General features: G+C 44.4%; 2 protein-coding genes across 6 annotated transcripts in view; both read left to right on the plus strand.

The window, feature by feature from the left end:
* The window catches only part of EFHD1 (EF-hand domain family member D1), a 41,775-nt gene extending 38,134 nt beyond the window's left edge, over positions 1 to 3,641 (plus strand). The window contains exon 4 of the mRNA XM_058533235.1: positions 2,318 to 3,641. Coding sequence (XP_058389218.1) covers positions 2,318 to 2,452 — 135 coding nt within the window. The 3' untranslated portion in view covers positions 2,453 to 3,641. The remainder of the gene's footprint in view (positions 1 to 2,317) is intronic.
* A 10,138-nt stretch (positions 3,642 to 13,779) lies between these two features.
* Positions 13,780 to 18,720, plus strand: part of GIGYF2 (GRB10 interacting GYF protein 2) — a 144,508-nt gene continuing 139,567 nt past the window's right edge. For 3 of the 5 annotated variants that reach the window (XM_058533220.1, XM_058533223.1, XM_058533225.1), the window contains exons 1-2: positions 13,780 to 13,856; positions 17,081 to 17,139. The gene's annotated coding sequence lies outside the window, so the exon portion shown is untranslated. Of the gene's footprint in view, positions 13,857 to 16,589; positions 16,719 to 17,080; positions 17,140 to 18,720 lie in introns of those variants that run through there. The other 2 variants (XM_058533222.1, XM_058533221.1) reach the window with 2 other exon arrangements.

Raw genomic sequence — 18,720 nt, forward strand, 5'->3', positions numbered from 1 at the left:
CCCCCCAGACACACAGAATGGGAATGATTTGCGGAGGAAAAGTTATAAACTGGGTTTTGCTTTTCAGTCTGAGGTGACTTCAGGCAACGGGAAGGCATGCCCCATCATTTGAAGGGCACGATGTTGGTTGCAAATAGTTTCTGCTCACGTCTTGTTAGACAGAACTTGGCCACACCCAGCTACATGGGAGTCTACACAATGCCTTTTCTCCTGGGAATCCGTGTGCCCAGCCATCAGGGCTCTTTGCCTTCAGTTCCCATTCACTTCCTACCCTATTGCAATCTGCTTTGCATGGTGAACCTGGTCTCTCAAGATTTGCTGGACCCAAGACTTTTGCTCTGGCCTTATCCGATTTAATCTCTTCCTGAAATTGTTCCTCCTCCAAAATAACATTTTCTCCAGGGTTTCCTTGTGTCTATGGTTTCTTCCTTCCCAACAATCCAGTCACCAATATGTTCCCACCACTGGTCAATGTCCTCTAGCTCTTGGGTTTCAACTTGCATCTTATGCTGTGGTCTGTGTAGTTGAGTGTCCGTGGAGCATCCATTTCCTGCCTTCTTTCTTCCTATGAGATGCTTCCCTGGCACATAGCCCAAGGGTCTAGGGGGGACTGACCCCACCCTGGGCTCCAGGAGAGAAAGCCCGATCAGACTCATGGTATTCCAGCCCTTGCGAGTGGTTGGTTCAGCAATGGAAATGTGTGCAAGAGATTATTCTGTGCCCCTCAATATCTAGTATCCCCTTCTTCCCTAGTGCAGAATTACAAATAAGAAAAAGTATGCTTCTTCAACATGATAAAAGAATATTTACCTTCCTTATAAATATCAAGGCATCATATAAAGCAGTAATACTAAGTAAAGTAGTATGGGTACAGGAATAAACAAACCAGTTAGTGGAACAGGGTAGAAAATAATAAAAACAGATCTCCTTCATTTGGGAATTTAGTATATGAAAAAGATCGTTTTCAACTCAGTGGGAAAATAATGGGCTTTTCAATAACAGGTGTTGCAACAATTGGCTATCCACTTAGGAAAATGAAGTGAAGTCTCATTATGATACTTCCTCACTAGAATAAATTGCTGGTGACTTAAAAGAGCTGAATGTGAAAATAAAACCATAAATGTATTAGAAGAAAATATAGGAAAATGGGTTTAGAAACTTGGGGGTATAGAAGACCTTCTTAAAAATGATATAAAATACAAAAGCCAGAAAGGAAATGGGTGAAAATTTTGATTTGATTACATCAAAATTTTAAATATTTGTATGGCCCACGATACCTTAAAGTTAAAAGACAAGCAAAGAACTGGGAGAAAGTATATAAACATATATATATGTGAAACAAAGGACTAAGACCTAAATTATGTAAAGAAATGCAAATTAAAGGGAAAAAAAAGCTGAATAGAAAAATGGGCAAAGCATACAAATGGGTAATTCACCAAAGAGGAAATAAAAGAAGGTGCCAGTTTTTTTGCCTATCAGATTGGCAAACAGGAAAGAAGTTAATGATAAGCATTGGCAAGGTTATGTGGAAATGAATACTTGCATTCCGTGATGGTGGGGGTGTAAATTGGAACAGCTGCTTTGGAGAGCAATTCAGCAGTCTCTATTAAAATAACCTACACGCCTGATGTGTTTGGAAATTTTACCAAATTGATGAGACACGGAGAGAAAAAGAGAATCCGTTCTAGAAGAGAGGATTTTAAGATGGATTTGTCTGATACAGTATTATTGAAGATAAATTAGGTTTAAAAAAAGACATGAAATCCCATTCACAATACCAACAAAAACGTGTAATATTTGGAAGTAAGTTTAGATTGATTGATTTAAAGAAAACGAAAAATTTTAACGGGTAACATAAAAGCAGTATTGAATAAAAACCGAGGCATTTAGGGAAAACCGTGTAGTTTAAAGATATCCTTTTGCCACAGACGGATGGATGAAACTCCAGTCAAAATCCCAGCAGGGAGTTCATTTTGTTTTTGTTTTTGTTTTCCCTGGAATTAAACAATATTGTTGTGAAATTGAAGGGAGAAAGTAGAAGTGGATAGTAGGTGGGGATGTTAAACAGTATCCCGAAACAGAGGTGAAGTGGAATGACTCACCCCAGCAGATAGGACACGGCAGCAAATAAAATGATCGCACCCTTTGGAAGACCAAAGGGCCGGAGTATTTGCTGGGGGGGTCTTGTCCCCAGCAGGACTAGATTTCCATGTCACACGGCTTGAGACAGCCAAGAACTGGTTGATGGACTGTTCCATCTCCAAGTTTCTCTTCCCCTCTCTCACTCTGTTGGTCTATTTTTACTGTTTCTCTGCAGGTCCAAGCCTTGTCCTCTGCCAGTAAGTTTGAAGCGGAGCTAAAAGCCGAGCAAGATGAGAGGAAGCAGGAGGAGGAGAAGAGGAAGCTCCGCCAGGCGGCCTTCCGAGAACTCAAGGCCACTTTCAGTACATAGTCAAGCGACCTTGACCTCTGTCCACAGCTGTGCCTCACAGACACCACAGGGGGAGCTGGCCAGGCATCCTCACTCCTGCTGACCCCTCACCCTAACCAGCCTTCACACCCACTGCCCAGTGCAAACTCCTTAGCCTCGTAGGGGTGGCAAGGGGTGGCTCTCATCCCAGTGTGGGAGCCCCTCCCAGAAGGTTCTGGAATGGGCCAACTGCCCACTCACCTCTCTCTGCTGCTCACCCCCTTTGTCCTTCTCTGTAGCCAGAACGTGCCTGTACTTGGCAGCCTGTACATGTGCCTTGGCCCTTTACCATTCCACGTCAAAGAGTGGTCTCTGTTAGTTTGTACAGATACTTCCTTCTTTGGTGGTCCATAGCGGAGATAGTCCCTGGAGGGCTATGATGTTAATGTTGCCCATGTCCTTGGGTAATTCTTCTCTGCACCTCTCCCCCGCATGTCCTCCTCCCCTTCATTCCCTAATAAGGAGAACATCCACTTCCTTGTTCTCATTCTGAGCCTGATTCTGTCAGTTGCTTTTGCGTCTTCTGTCCTTTGATGATGGTGAGGTTTAAGGGGATCCAGGCTGGACCACTGTCCCCTCTCCAACAGGGGGCATGTCATGCTGCCGAGATGACACACAATAGAGAAAAGACAGGAAGTTCTATTTCTTCCCATCACCTTTCTCCTCTTAGCACCCCCCGACATCCACCCTCTTCATCCCCCTCCATTCATATGTTCTCTTTTCAGCCTTTTTTCTACTCTTAAATACTGTGCTACTTAACTGTAAGAATGAAAGAATAGTTAGAAGTAATATTAATGAGTAGAAGAATTCCTGTTTACTCTGACTCTGTGCAAATTATATTACAGTAGACCCCTGACATTCCCAAGTGAAAAATCTAGAACCTTTCAAAATCCCAAAAGTCATGACCATTCTCATCATCTAGCCAGTTTCCAACATCTGCTCCGAGGTGTTTGGGGGAAGAAGTTCTTACTCCCAGCACAGATTTTTGTATGTTGTGAGTTCTTGGGATTGCTCACAAATGCCAGGGGTTTGTTGTATTTTAAAAAGTAATTCCTAACATCATATTTATTACTTTTCTTTTGTAACTGTCTTTACAATAAAGAAAATATCTGCATTTCTACCTTACAGCTGTTTCTTTTTAAATAAACTGTGCAAATGGACTTTGCCGTCACATCAATGTGCTTCTAGTCTCCTTTGAACTAGGGGAGAGAGAAGGGTGTTTTCTATGGGGGCCACATCCAGCCCGGGCTCCTGTTGAACACCAGGTCCCTGAAGTAGCGTTAGAAATGGTAACTAGAGGGTTGGTTTTCATTCCGGGACATTCTGAACACTGAGGTTGACTGTCAGTTTCTCTTCTCTTTCCCATCACTGAGGATTCTTTCAGCTGCAGGTAAAATCTGTAGCTTAATTTCTCTTGCTTCCTAGACCCCTTGACACTCTGATGAGGGCCTCCTTCCCATGTATAATTCCAGGGTATTTGGGGGACCTGGGTAAGGACCCCTGTCCTAAGAGAACACCCTTAGCTCCCTTGGGAAGATCATTTCTGTTTCTGCACAAACCCAAGACCTATGATTCTCAGGCATCATTTTTCCAGGTAGGGTCACCTTCTAACCTCCAGAGGAAGTGGATATGAAAAAGGGAGGAGAGACTCTTACCGTACGATCTGGCAATCATGATTCTTGGTGTTTATCCAAATGAGCTAAGAACCTTTGTCCACACAAAAACCTGCACGACTGTGTATAGCAGCTTTATTCATAATTGCCCAAACTTGGAAGCAACCAAGATGTCCAATAGGTGAAACGATAAACAAACTGTGTGCATCCACACAATGGAATGTTAATTCAGCAATGAAAAGAAATGTTATTGAGCAATAAAAAGAAGTGAGCTATCAAGTCACGAAAAGACATGGAGGAAACTTCAATGCGTATTGCTAAGTGAAAGAAACCAATCTGGAAAGGCTATATACTGTATGATTCCAACTATATGACATCCTGGAAAAGGCAAAACTATGAAGACAATAAAAAGATCAGTGATTGCTAGGAGTCGGGGGAGGGATGAAAAGGTGGAGCACAGGGAATCTTTACAGCAGTGACCCTTATTCTGTATGATACTGTAATGGTCATTATACATGTGTCAGAACCTATAGAATGTACAACACAAAGAGTGGACCCTAATGTGAGCTATGGACTTTAGTTAATGTGTCAATATGGGTGTCTCAATTGTAACAAATGTACCCCACTAATGCAAAATATTAATAATAGAGGAAACTAGAGGGGCACAGGGGAGAGAGGTATATGGGAACTCTACTTTCTGCTAAGTTTTCCTGAAACCTAAAACTGCTCTAAAAAAGGTCTATTAATAAAAAAGAAAAGAAAGAAGAAAGAAGAAATGGAGACAACAGTGTAATTACTTCAAACATCCATTCCCCTCTTTGCACAACTAGGCCTGTGTAAGAGCTAAAAACTCTGATTGCAGATGATAGAAAATGTAACACAAAAGGACTTCATACAAAAAGGGACAACTATTGGGTCATGTAACTACGAAGACCAGGAATGGGACTTCTCTGTCCGTTCTTAGTCACGACGTCCTGTAGATGTTGTGCCTCTCCCCTACAGGCCCCATCCTCCATCTCCACAGCCATGGCCTGCATTGGTTCTTTCCTGGGTCTCTATAGTGGCCCTCTACTTGATCTCCCTGCCCTCAGTTTACCCTGATTGTCCGCCCTGCAGCTAGAATAATCTTTATAATCTGCAAGCTGTTCCTAACATCTCCCCTTCAATCTTTGGCTCCCCATTTTCAGGATCTAGCCCCTGCTCACCTCTCCTGCCCCATCTCTGGCCCCTCCTCCTTCCCCTCTCTCCTTCCAAACTGTATGCTCTAGGCATATGCAGTACCTGGCAGTTCCTACAAAGTGCCACTCCTCCAGGCTTTGCACACGCTGTTTTCTCTGCCTGGCCCTCCCTCCTTCCCTTCCCCTGGCAGACTACTTCTCATTGTTTATGACTCAGATCAGAGGTTATCTTCAGGAAGCTTTCCTGATGCTCCCAGGCTAGCTAAGGTGCCCCCTCTCAGGGTTCCTACTTTGCTGTGAGTTTTTCTCTACTGGAATCCTTATGGCATTATGCAATATCCTCCTCTTTACTTCTCTTCCTCCTCCTTTGGACTATGAACTCTTTGAAGGGCAGAAACTCTGCCTTACCCACTGCTGTAGGCCTAGCGTGCTGCCTGGTCTGTGACAGGCACCCCTTACATGTCTGTTTCACAAGGACGTACCAGGTTTGTTGGAGCAGAGAAAGATGGGCAAGAAAGGACCACCGCCGCTGACTCAGGGACCTTCTAAGCACCCTGACATGGGAGCCCGGCCTGAGGGGACAGCTCTGAAAGTGAGGACAGCAGAGATTGTGGGGCCATCCTTCTCACTGGAAAAGTGATGAGTCTACTCCCCAAAGGCTTTCCTTTCACTGAGCAACGGGGAAAACAAACAAAGAGATCAGGTCTGCCTCTGCCCTGGAGGCTGTGTGATGTAAAGGGATTTAGAGTCAGACATTGGCTGGTAATAGCCTCACTGAGCCTCAGTTTCCTCCCCTGTAAAATGGGGATGATGATTGTCTACCTGGAAGACTCCATGCCTGGCAAATATTTGGTGCTCAGGACATATCGGTCCCCTCCTATCTTCCACCCTCCACTACTGCAATTCTGTCACCTCCTGAGCCCTGGGTCTCTAAAGTCATAAGCAAGGGATCCCAGGTCAGGGCGGCCCAGAAATGCTCAGTTCCGGCTGCTGCCTTGGCCCCAAGTACAGATGCCCACTCACTGAGCATCTCCGCTCTTTTGAGGCCCCTTTCCCAACCAGCCTGGGGAGATTTCTGCCAATCTGCCTGCTCACCTGCCACACGCCCTGCAGCTGGCGATCATGTGACCTGACACCTGTGGCCTTGTCCCTGCTCAGATTTCTTGTTGTTGACCCTGCCTGTCCACCAGGCCAGATTCTGGCCACATCCCTGCCCAGTGGCCTGACTGTACAAGAACAATGGTTCCATAACTATCCTCTGGGTCCTGTGGTGGCAGGGGATCCTAGGGGGCCAACTTAGGATTCCGTAATTTAGGGAGGCGCTGAGGATAGGGGCCTTATCAAGAATCAGTTTCCCTGCTCCCCTCTTCTCCTTTCCGAAACCAATCACTTTAGGCGCTCTGACACGTGGTATTGGTGGGAGGGCACATTGCTGTCGTCTTTTTGAAGGGCAATTTGGTAGACTATTAAAATTGAAAATTGTATCTATATTAGTTATTTATTCTTGTTTTGTTTTGTTTTAATTGAAGTATAGTTGACAGACAATATATTAGTTTCAGGCATGCAACACAGAGATTTGACGTTTATATACATTATAAAATGATCACCACGACAGGTCTAGCAACCATCTGTCACCATTCAAAGCTATTACAATATTATCGGATATATTCCCTATACTGTACCATACATTCCCATGACTTATGTATGTTATAACTGTAAGTTTCTTCTTCCTAATCCCCTTCACCCATTTCACCCATTCCCACACCCCTCTTCTCTCTGGCGACCACCAGTTTGTTCTTTGTATCTGTGAGTTTGTTTTTGTTTTGTTTCATTTGTTCATTTGTTTTCTTTTTTAGATTCCACACATGAGTGAAATCACGTGGTATTTGTCTTTCTCTGGCTGACTTATTTCACTTAGCATAATACTCTCTAGGTCAATCTATGTTGTTGAAAATGGCAAGTTCATTCTTTTTTATGGCTGAGTTAGCTATTTATTTTTGCTTTAACAAGTCATCCCATAACTTAGTGGCTTAAAAATTAATTAAGTTTCTGAGGGTCAGGAATTGAGAAGCAGTTTGGCTGGCTGGTTCTAGTTCTGAGTCTCTCACGAGGCTGCAGTCAAAATGCCAGTTGGGGCTGTAGTCATCTGAAGGCTTGACTGGGGCTGGAGGATCTGCTTCCAAGGTGACTCACTCATGCAGTTCACAAGTTGGTGCTGGCTATTGGCTGGAGGCCTCACTCACTTGCCGCATAACCATTCCACTGGGCTGCTTGGGCATCCTGACAACATGGCAGCTGGTCTCCCTCAAAGCAAATGATACAAGAGAGCAGGTGCAAGCCACAATGTCGTTTAAGACCTAGCTTCAGAAATCATACTCTGTCATTTCCTCAATATCCTACTGGTTACACAGGTCAATCCGATTGGCGAGAATCATTGGGTGCCATTTTGGAGGCTGGCTACAATAGAACCAGATTCTTAATTGCAAGTAGCAGAATCCAAGCTGGACTGATTTAAGCAGAAGAGGAGTTGATTGAAAAGACATTGAGGAGCTCACAGAATCACTAGCAGCCTGCGGGGCCAGGCTAAGAAAACAGGCAGAAAGCCAGGTGGCTGGGATTGCAGCCAAAAACACACCATGGGAAGCAGCCAGGAATGGTGCCACTGCCCTGGCTGGCCAGAACTTTGGGGTGTCCCGCTTGCTCAGGTCCTGACTCCAGATCCAGAGTCTGAGGCTGAGCCCAGTCACATGTCCACGTGTTGGGGGTAGGAAGGGGTGGTATCTGGACTGTTTGTCTTCTGTAAAGGGAGGCAAGCTCTGCCTCTCACCAAGATTCTTATTTTCCCTGAACATGTGAAAGTATTTAAGATGCAGAACACTCATGAAAGGGTGACAGATGTCCACCGCCGAGATGCTCATGAGCTTGGACCCAGGGATTTCACTTCTGGGAATTTATCCTATAGGTAAATATAAACATGAACAATTGCATATGTAAAGGCATACTCATTACCGCATCATTTGTAATAGCAAAAATACTGGAAACAATTGGCATGAGCTTGGACCCAGGGATTTCACTTCTGGGAATTTATCCTATAGGTAAATATAAACATGAACAATTGCATATGTAAAGGCATACTCATTACCGCATCATTTGTAATAGCAAAAATACTGGAAACAATTGGGATGTCTATCAGCAGGGGGCTGATTAAGTATATTACGGTACAGCCATGTGAACGGACACCGCTAGGCAGCCATTGAAAACAATGTGGAGGACTGCAAGGCATATTGTTTCTTGGCAAAAGGCCAGGAGCAGAGCAGCATGCACAGTAATGCTCAGGTGTTTTGTTTTGTTTTACATGAGAGAGATAAATCCACGTCTCTGTCCCTGGAGACTAAGCTGCGTGAGGTCGGAGACTAAGAGGATTTTGGGGCAGCCGTTGTATCCTCAGCATTTGGTGGTGCCGAGAATGAAGAAGCACTTGTTGACGCACACAATATTTTGCAGAAAACCACACAAGAAACTGTCAACAGTCGGTTACCTGAGGGGAGGAGAAACTGAGGGTCCTGGATAGGTCTTGGGGGGGAATTAAATTTTTTTCTTTTTATGTTCTTGAACTCGAAAAATTTTAAAACCATGAACACATATTGCTTTACTACTGCTACTGTCAACAACCGCTAAGAAAAAAGAGAGGATTCTCTGACCACAAAGAAAGTGAGAAGAGTGGTTGAACATGCATGTGGTAACTCTCTGGGACAGTTGAAATATGAAATCCTAAATCTGTAAAAGACTCGGGAGAAAACGAATAACATTTTGGGATGCATCGTGAGGAGTTTACGTGAAAGGATACATTTATTGTATTCCAAGAGCATTTTTATGATTTAGTTTTCTTGGTATCCACCCGGAGTTTGGAAATGAGAAAAGCATTTAAAATATGCAAGTACTTTTATAATAAAAAATGTTTTCAAACATAAAAATGGATTTGTTTCCATAGTTATCATCTGAGCAGCCTTCCTTGATGTCTGCTCAGCTCTCTGGCTCAGTATCTTCCCACACTCTCTTCTTTGTGTTTTTTCTTTGGTTTTCAGTTCGTACCCAACCCTCTTAATTACAGTTCCAATCTGAGTGGCCACTGCCCTCTCCACTAATGAATCTGTCCTCCCTTTCCATCCACTTTCAAATGTCTCCATCTTCCCTAACTTAGCACCTACTCTTTCCTAACCCTCTATTCTTCCTGCTCCGTAGACACTTCCGGTCACCAACTCAATGGCCGTTTCCCCAGCCCCAGACTCCTTGATAAGTCTGCAGATTTGATATTACCAATCAATCTCTTCTTCCTTCTGTTCCGAAACCGGCTCCTGCTTCTAGCCTGGTCTTACTTCTCTCTGTCCACCAGCTGCACCTTTTCCTCCCAAGAGCCTGTCTTAGCTGCATACTTTTCTTCTCTGAAGTTGCTGGTTATGGACGATTCCCCATGATGTCACACCTCTCCTCTCTGTGGATGACTCTCCAATTTATAGCTCTGATGCCCTCTAATCTCCTTCATTTCAAATTGCCTCTTCAAACTTTTAGATGATTGTATTAGTTTGCTAGGGCTGCCGTGACAAAGTACTACCAACTGGGTGGCTTAACAGAAATTTATTGTCTCACAGTTCTGGAGGATAGAAGCCCGAGATTAAGAGGTTAGCAGGGTTGGTTCCTCCAGAGGGCTGTGGGGAAGAATCTGTTCTATGTCTCTGCCTTAGCTTCTGGTGGCTTGCTGGCAATCTTGGGCATTCCTTGGCTTGTAGAAGCATCACCTGTTTCTCTGCCTTCATCTTCACATGAAGTTCTCCTTCTATGAGTGTCTGTGTCCAAATTTCCCCTTTCTATAAGAACATCAGTCATATTGAACTATGGCCCACCCTAATGACTTCATTTTAGCTTGATTATCTCTTAAAGACCCTATCTCCAAATAAGGTCACATTCTGGGGTACCTTCTGAGATGAGGATGCCAACATATCTTTTCAGGGGATATAATTCGATCCTTACCAATGACGTTCCAGTCACTATTGCTATGTAACAAATTACTGCAACACTTAATGGCTTATAACAACCGTTTTATTATGCTCATAGATTTGATGGATCAGGAATTCAGACAAGGCACCTGTAGTGGCAGCTCATATACAAAAGGAGGAAGCTTGGCAGCAGATGTTAGCTCAGGGCAAATCTTCCTCAGCAAAAAAAAAAAAAAAGAATTTATTTGATTCTATACATATTTATTGAGTGTCTACTGTGTGCCAGGACAATGCCAGCTGCTGAAGATGCAAAGTTGAATGATGCAGTATGTGTAATGGTTAAAAGCACAGGATTTTGTTAGCTTTCATCACCATCATCATCAACCATCAGATTCAGTTCCTGTTCTCCGGAAGCTTAGAGTTTAACGCTAAAAATATGGCTAAGGCACTCTGAAAAACAGTTTGGCATTTCTATAAACACCACATAACCACCAACCCCACTCCTAGATATTTACCCAAGTGAAATAAAAATTTATGTTCACACAAATACCTGCATGTGAATATTTATAGCAGCTTTATTTAATCTCTCCAGGGGCTGGCTCTGTGGTGTAGAGGTTAAGTTCATCGTGTTCCACTTCGGTAGCCCGGGTTTGCAGGTTTGGATCCCAGGTGAGGACCTACACCACTTGTCAGCCATGCTGTGGTGGCGACCCACATACAAAATAGAGGAAGGTTGGCACAGATGTTAGTTCAGGGCTAATCTTCCTCAGCAAAAAACAAAAAACAAACAAAAGAAAAGAAAAAGAAATTATAAAAAAAAATAATAATCTCTCCAAATTGGAAACGACCCAGATGTTCCTCAACTGGGGAATGGATAAACAAATATAGTGCATACATACAATGAAATACTATTCAGCAATAAAAAAGAAAAAAGTATTGGAACACGAAACAGTATGTCTGAATCTCAAATGCTAAGTGAAAGAAGCCCATCTCAAAAGGCTACATACTTATGGTTTTGTTTATATGACACTATAAGGCAAAAATTATAAGGACAGGAAACAGAATAGTGGTTTCAGGAGCTGGGAGGCAGGATTGTGGCTATTACAAAGGGTCATTGCGGGAACTTCTGTGGGTGATGTGACTATTCTGATTTTTAGTGGTAGTTACACACACCTGTATGCATTCGTCACAAGTTGCAGAATTTCACACTAAAAATGCTAAATGTTACTGTATGTAAATTATATCTTACTTATATTTATATAATTACAGGCACAGGTGGCATAGCATCAGAGAGGTGGCATGACAAACTGGTTAGGGACATGGGCTCCGCCACCAGTCAGCCTGGGCTAGGAAGTCCTGGCTGAGATGTGGAGAAGGTAAGCACTTCTCTCAGGTGAATAGCTGGCTTGCTTTCTGCTCTCTAGCACTATCACCAGGATCACAAGAGAGAAGGCAAGTAAAGTGTTTAATGAGGTGGTTGGCAATAACAAGTATTAGTAGTACTTTTTTCTTAAAAGTAACAGTTCAAGGGGTAAGTTCTTTGGCCTAAGGCAGGGAGTTAAAGTAGGCTTCACAGAGGCAGTAATGTTCGATTTAGGCTTTTAAAGATGAGCAGGAACTATGCAGGTTGGTGAGAAGTGGGTGAGTGTTGGGATTGGCATTGTAACAAGACAGGACCGCATGAGCAAAGGTTAAAACAGAACGGCATATTTGGGGCTGGCCCAGTGGCGCAGCGGTTAAGCACTCACACTCTGCTGCGGTGGCCGGGGGTTTGCAGGTTCAGATCCTGGGCGCGCACTGACGTACCACTTGTCAAGCCACGCTGTGGCGGCGTCCCATATAAAGTAGAGGAAGATGGGCACGGATGTTAGCCAGGGCCAATCTTCCTTAGCAAAAGAGGAGGATTGGCATCGGATGTTAGATCAGGGCTAATCTTCCTCACAAAAAGAAAAAAAAAGTGGCATATTTGAGGACCCTCCAGAACGGCATATCTGGAGCATTAAATTCAGAGGAAAGAGGAAAGGGAGGGGGACAACATGGACGAGGGGAAGACTAGGGTGCAGCAGAATGTGAAGGGCCCATTTGAGAGTCTGCATTTCTAACAAGCTTCCAAACGATGATGATGTTGCTGGTCCATTGACCACACTTTGAGCAAGGGCATAAAGGTCAAGGAAAGAAAGTATTTCAGAAAGTAGGGAGTGGTCAATCACAGTGAAGATGGGGAAGCACTATGTCAAGATAAGGACTGAAGAAACTAGTCATCAGCCTGTAGGTTGAGGTGTCCTTAGGGTAAGCAATATGGAGTAGTTAATGATTGATCACCCAGGTGTGGGAATTGGGAAAGTGTTTATAAATAGCTCTTCTGTGCAGTTTGGCTTTGAAAGGGAACAGAGAGGTAGGGAGTTGGTTGGAGGGGTAATTGAAGTTTTTAAAATTAAATTTTAATATGGAAGACACAAATATTTTTTTGTGTGTGAGGAAGATCAGCTCTGAGCTAACATTGCCAATCCTCCTCCTTTTTTTTTTTCCCCAAAGCCCCAGTAGATAGTTGTATGTCATAGTTGCACATCCTTCTAGTTGCTGTATGTGGGACGCCGCCGCACCGTGGCCGGAGAAGCGGTGCCTTGGTGCACGCCCGGAATCCGAACCCTGGCGGCCAGTAGCGGAGCGCGCGCATCCAACCTCCAAGCCACAGGGCCAGCCCAAGAAGACACTTAAATATTTTTAAAAGCTGATGGGAAGGATCCTGTATAAAAGGGAGAGACTGGAGGCACAAGGAAGGAATGGGATGACGTGACAAGCGTCCAGTTGCCAGACTTAGCAAATAAAAATACAGGACGCCCAGTTAAGTTAGAATTTCAGAAAAACAACGAATAATTTCTTAGTGTATGTCCCCAATATGGCCAGGCGTCCTGTATTTTGGCAACCCCCAAATGGGAGATTTTTAGGCAAAAGGGTTATAGCCCTGGATGCACTAGGAGGGGAGTTGGAGCTCACAGTCCTTCCCAGCTGTCACATTCCAAGACTCTAGAGTGAATTCCCAGTTCCACCAGAACGGTTAACAAATAGAGAAACTGATTCGAATTTCAGCTTCTGTCGCTTCCCCCTTTTCTCTAGGATGGCACACAGGCAGGAAACGCTGGATGAAAAGCTGTGGAAAAGTTCTAGTTTGGAAAATCGGTTCGTACATGATGCAGTTTTTTTTGAACTGGGAATGGGCTCCGGATTGGGCCCCTAGGACAGCGAGTCACAGGGTGCCTGGCCCGAGTCCAACTCTGGACACAAACTCGACTCAACCCAAGGGCAGGCAGGGGGGCCCAGCCCCGCAACCGCACGCGCCTGCGCCCTGCCGCCGCGCTACCTCCGCCGGCCTGACATCCGGGGCTCGGGAGGGGGCGTGTCCCGGCAAGAGGGGCGGGAGCAGCGGAAAGGAAGGATGTCGTGGGAGGCTGGAGGAGCCGGGAGGGAGGCGGGGCGGAGCAGGGGGCGTGGCGGACGCGCGCGCTGTCACGTGACGCGCGTGGCGACGTGTCGGCCATCTTGTGTTGTTGAGGCTGAGGACTGACTTGGGTTCTGAGAGACTCCCTGTCCCGGACCGCAGGTAACCAGCAGCTCCGTCTCGCTCCCCTGTCCGGCCCCGCTCCGCACCCCACTGCGCCGCTCCCGCCGGGCCGCCAGGGCCTGCCGCCTGTGCTCGCGTCCCCGCTGTCCCGGCCCGCCCCGGCCCCGCCGCATGGGCACCTACAGGCCGCCCCGGCTGCGGCCGCAGCCGGTCGGGCGTCAGGCGAGGGGACAGGTCAGGTGCGGGGCCGGAGGGAGCCTCCTTCCCGGCGGAGGGCACGCCGGGCCCGGGCGCGACTCTGCCGCAGCGTCGGGGAGCCCCCTCCTTCGGGGCCCGTGGGTATCGCGGGGGTGCCGAGGAAGGAGGAGGGTGGCGGATGGGCAGTGTCAGGCCGGCTCGCTCAGGGCCAGAGGGCTCGCCTTCGGCTACCTGCTCCTCGGGGCCGGCCGCCCGCTCGCCCAGCCTCGGGGTGCCCGGGGGAACAGCTGCCGCGGCCAGACAGCTGCTCCTGCTGGCCCTCCTCCCCACACCTGGCCCCTGGGAGGTGCGCCCTGGCCTTCCTCACCCAGCATCTGCACTGGGCAGACTCCTTCCGTGGCCAGAGGACTGGGTCTGGACCAGGCCTGAGGCAAGCTGGAGCCGTGATCAGAACCTGGGACCGAGGTTGGGAAGAGTAGAGCTCGTGGCAGCTCTGGGACCCGAACGTTCCCATCAGGTTGAAATAAATGGGCATTGGCCTTAAGTGTCAGCACTTTTCCACGAAGCACTCCGAAGACTTCAGCTTTGTGGCTGAAACATAAATCAGGCGATTAGGGAAGGGGGTCTGAAAGAAGCAGCTTGCCTGACTGTGTTTGGGAAGCAAGAACGTTGTTTTGCATTTGTCTGTCACGTTTTTTTTTTTTTTTTAAATTCTTCCTTTCCCTAAAAGTCAAAGCACTTAAGCACACCTAGTCTTTCTGTAAGAAAGGTGAGTATTCAGCTTAACTGGCAAGAAATTGGGGAAGGGGCTAGAACTTGTCAGCAGCTTCTTAGCCAGTCTTCTGTACCATGGGTTATAGGCAGTTTTGATTCCCAGCGTTGGGTGCAGAGAAGATATCCTTTACTTAGGTAGTGTTTTCCTTTTAGAATCTAATGACTTCCTATATTAAAAAAGTTGTTTTTGTCGTCCTTTCTGTACATTCACCTTCGTCTTTCTAATATTTGCAGCTCTGGCCCTACAGAGTTTGTCCATTTTGATTAGAACGCAAATGCATTCTCTCATTCATTGTTGTTTTTATGTGTTTTACTAGTCAGTGTAGCAGCTTTCACAGACTGGAATCCGTATGTACTTTTTGTTACATCAGGTGTTGACATCAGTAGAGGACACTAGAAAAAAAATTTAGAAGTGGCATGTTTCCGGAAAAATGTCACACAATCCTTCCTTTGACATTTAACACCAAGGAATACACTGGTGATGGTGGTGATTCACTAGAAAAGAAAGAGCTTCACACCTTTTCTGTAGTTGACAAAGCATTTTAGAATTTTGAGCCTGAGGAGGGAGAAGGGACCATGTGCTTTCATTCATTTATTCATTCATTCCTGCATTCATTTATTTGACAGATATTGAGACCCTTCTACACTGTTAGGTGCTTGGAGTCAAGCAGGTCAAAAATTCCTGTCTCCATGGAGCTCATTTCTAGACTAAAATCTTAAATATAGGTAAAATATGTAGTGTAGTGGTAAGTGATTTGGAAAAAATTGAGACAGGGAAATAGGATAATAGGAAGTTGGGGGAGGGGTTAATTTTAGGTAGAGCGCCCTGGGAAGGCCTCATGGAAAAGTGAGTATTTGAGGAAAGACCTGACACAGGTAAAAGAGTTATTCCTGTTGCTATTTGGAGGAGGAATGCTCCAGGCTAGGGAAGAGAGGGCAAAGATGCTGAGGCAAAAACTGAAGTGGGAGCAGATCTGGTGTGGCTGGGAGAAGTGTGGAAGCTAGCCTAGTGTGAGAGGCACAAGTGAGAGGGAGGCTAGTAGGAAATGGGTACCCAGCTCATTGCGACTAAGATGAGGGGGCGTTATTCAGTGTCCTGGAATCTTTTCCCACGTCTGTTATGACTCTTAGAAAGGGAAATCAGATTCCGGAAATTTGGGCCAGTATTCCCAACCCTCTTCCCTCCACGTGACACCCCCCCCAATTTGGAAAAATTCAGGATGCTCATATGACATTTCAAGAAATTGTCATGAAATGTCTTTCTCAAAAGTAAAAGTTTTTAAATGAGATTGATGATAAACTGCCTACAAGGATTTTTCTAAAGGAATTGCTTTCTAAGAGGGGATCTTCGGAATACTTCAGAATATTTGAAGATGTCGGGAAATGAATTTCCGTTGAAGTTTAGACACAAATCATTAAGGAATATAACCTAGAAGAAAGGTGGAATCAGTGTCTTAACTCACGTTGTTCTTAATGCGGTTAGTAAAGAATTCCTCTTAATGATTTGTGTGCTGTCCAGCCTAGTTTTAAATTGCTCAGGGAGTCTGCCACTGATTTGTTTGTGTATCTTTTATAGCATTTTACATGAGGAGGAGGGCTTTCTGTGCTGAGTTTTTATTCCTACACTTTCACCTTTCAGACTAGTTTTCTGATTAATTTGATACTTAATAGACTTTTTTCTTTGGAAAGAAAATTTTTCTGATTTCTTTCCAGCTTATTTCCATATTATCACTGAGCTTTCATGAATGTCCTCTTTCATTTTAATTCACCTGAGGAATTTAATATTTTGATTTTGAAATGGTTTTGCTGGTGAGTTGCGTATATGAAAAATAATTTGTCATAGGCTCTGCTGAAGATCATGAGAAGAAAGGAATTAGAGCTTGAGGGTGTGAGTGGATCTCCTTGGCTAAATGGATACAGAATGATGAGGTAGCGTTTTAACCAGTCGCCTTTCTCTCTCTTGTTCCTTTGTTGAATTTTCGAAATGACGTTTCCAAATTATAATGTCTTTGATGTCATATCAGCTCATTTGTTCTCATGACTGTGCATTTTAATACTCCATATGTCTATTCTCTTTTTGTTGACCTTCACACTGGAAGATGACACTATTGATAGTGATTGCAATCTGGGAGACCATTTTGGGGTGAAAAGATTATTACTGTCCCTTTTACCGTTGCCTTTTTAAAGGACCTTTGATTTGTGCCATTTTCAAAGAGTGACTTCATTTGCAGGTCTCCATTAGCCCTTGCGGACTAAATTTTCAGTATTCTGTTTTATTCTATTTCTTATAGATTATAGTGGGACCAGTCTCATTAGGTTGAATCTACAGCCTTTGTTGGTGTTAATCCAGGTATCTTAGAGGCAAGTTAAATGTCCATTTTCCTTCAACAGTTTGAATTGCCTTAATAGTATTTGTTGGTCCTTGTAAAATTCTGAACACAAGCTATTTTTTCCCCCTTGTCCTCCACTAGGATTTTATGGTGATAAAGTCCTGGGATTTCCATTTATTTTTAATACCCTGAAGAATTACGTATCTTTAAAAATATGAGTAGATTTTTTATGCCATAGGCAAGCTTGCTTATTGTAGAATCCTAATGTTTCTTGATACTAGCATTTTTTCATTTTTTATTCTCTCAGATGACTGAGAAATATACTAGATTAATTATACAGGAATGTAAAATGATACCTTTGTTGAATTGCCCATAATTTTGTGTGAGGTTGAGGGAAAAGAGGGGAGAGGTTTGAGAAACAAAAGAATAATCCCTTAATTGGCCAAAATTAATTTTATAAAAATATTTTCAAAGTATTACGTGCTTCCCTACTTCACATGGTTAGGTAAGGCACACAGTTCTATGTTTTCTTGTTAACTACAGAGTTTCATTGAACTTTAACTTAATTTATACTTATAACAGGAGGTACTCTAGAGCTTGTTCTCTTGAGTTAGGCCCAGAAAAGAGTTTGTTATCTAGTTCTCCCCTCTTTTCTTTCTACCTGCCCTTATGAAAAGTAGAGTGCAGTGGGTAAAGTTGGATGACCTTTTGGACATTATAACGTGGCTACTTTTTTGCAAAATTAAATCGAAGGTGAAAGTGGCTTTCTTAAGTCACTGTCTTGCTGTTAGTAAAATTGTCAACTTGAATTTTTTTTTTTTTATGTGAGGAAGATCAGCCCTGAGCTAACATCCGATGCTGATCCTCCTCTTTTTTTGCTGAGGAAGATTAGCCCTGAGCTGACATCTGTGCCCATCTTTCTCTGCTTTATATGGGACGCTGCCACAGCATGGTGTGACAAGCGCTGCATCAGTGTGCACCCGGGATCTGAACCCGTGAACCCTGGGGTGCTGAAGCGGAGCACACGCACTTAACTGCTTGAGCCACCGGGCCAGCCCTTAACTTTAATTTTTAATTGTTTTTTGACTCTTAAGTAGCAACCTTCAAAGCATCATTAGATATTAGCTAAGAAACCACTTGAAGCTATGGTGTTCAGTCTGCTCCTTGTCCCTTGAAATATCACCATCTTGTGGATTTTTAAGCTACTGTCTCAACAGAGCATTAAAAGAAGGTCATGATTCTGCAACTGTGAGCACACCTGGAGCTTTGCTCTGGGGACGTTTTGGCAGTGGTCGTGCTGCTTGGGGCTCGTTATTTGCATAGGTTACATATCGTATTGCTGTGTTGCTAGCTGTTGTTTTTCTATCAGATATGTTTAAAAAGTTAATACCAAATCCCTGTAATGTGGTTTTGAGTGAAAACCCCAAATAATCACTTTCCTGAAACCCTATAGTGGGGCTCATTTGTTAGCTTCATCAGAATCAGTTAGAACTTTTGTTAAAAATATATATTTTTCAGTCCCACTCCATAGCTACTGAGAGAGACCGTCTAGATGTTAGGACGGGGTGTCTAGTCTACAAGCAGACCAGGGGATTCTAATG

The sequence above is a fragment of the Diceros bicornis genome, chromosome 37, assembly GCF_020826845.1.
Source record: "Diceros bicornis minor isolate mBicDic1 chromosome 37, mDicBic1.mat.cur, whole genome shotgun sequence".
Taxonomy (NCBI): domain Eukaryota; kingdom Metazoa; phylum Chordata; class Mammalia; order Perissodactyla; family Rhinocerotidae; genus Diceros; species Diceros bicornis.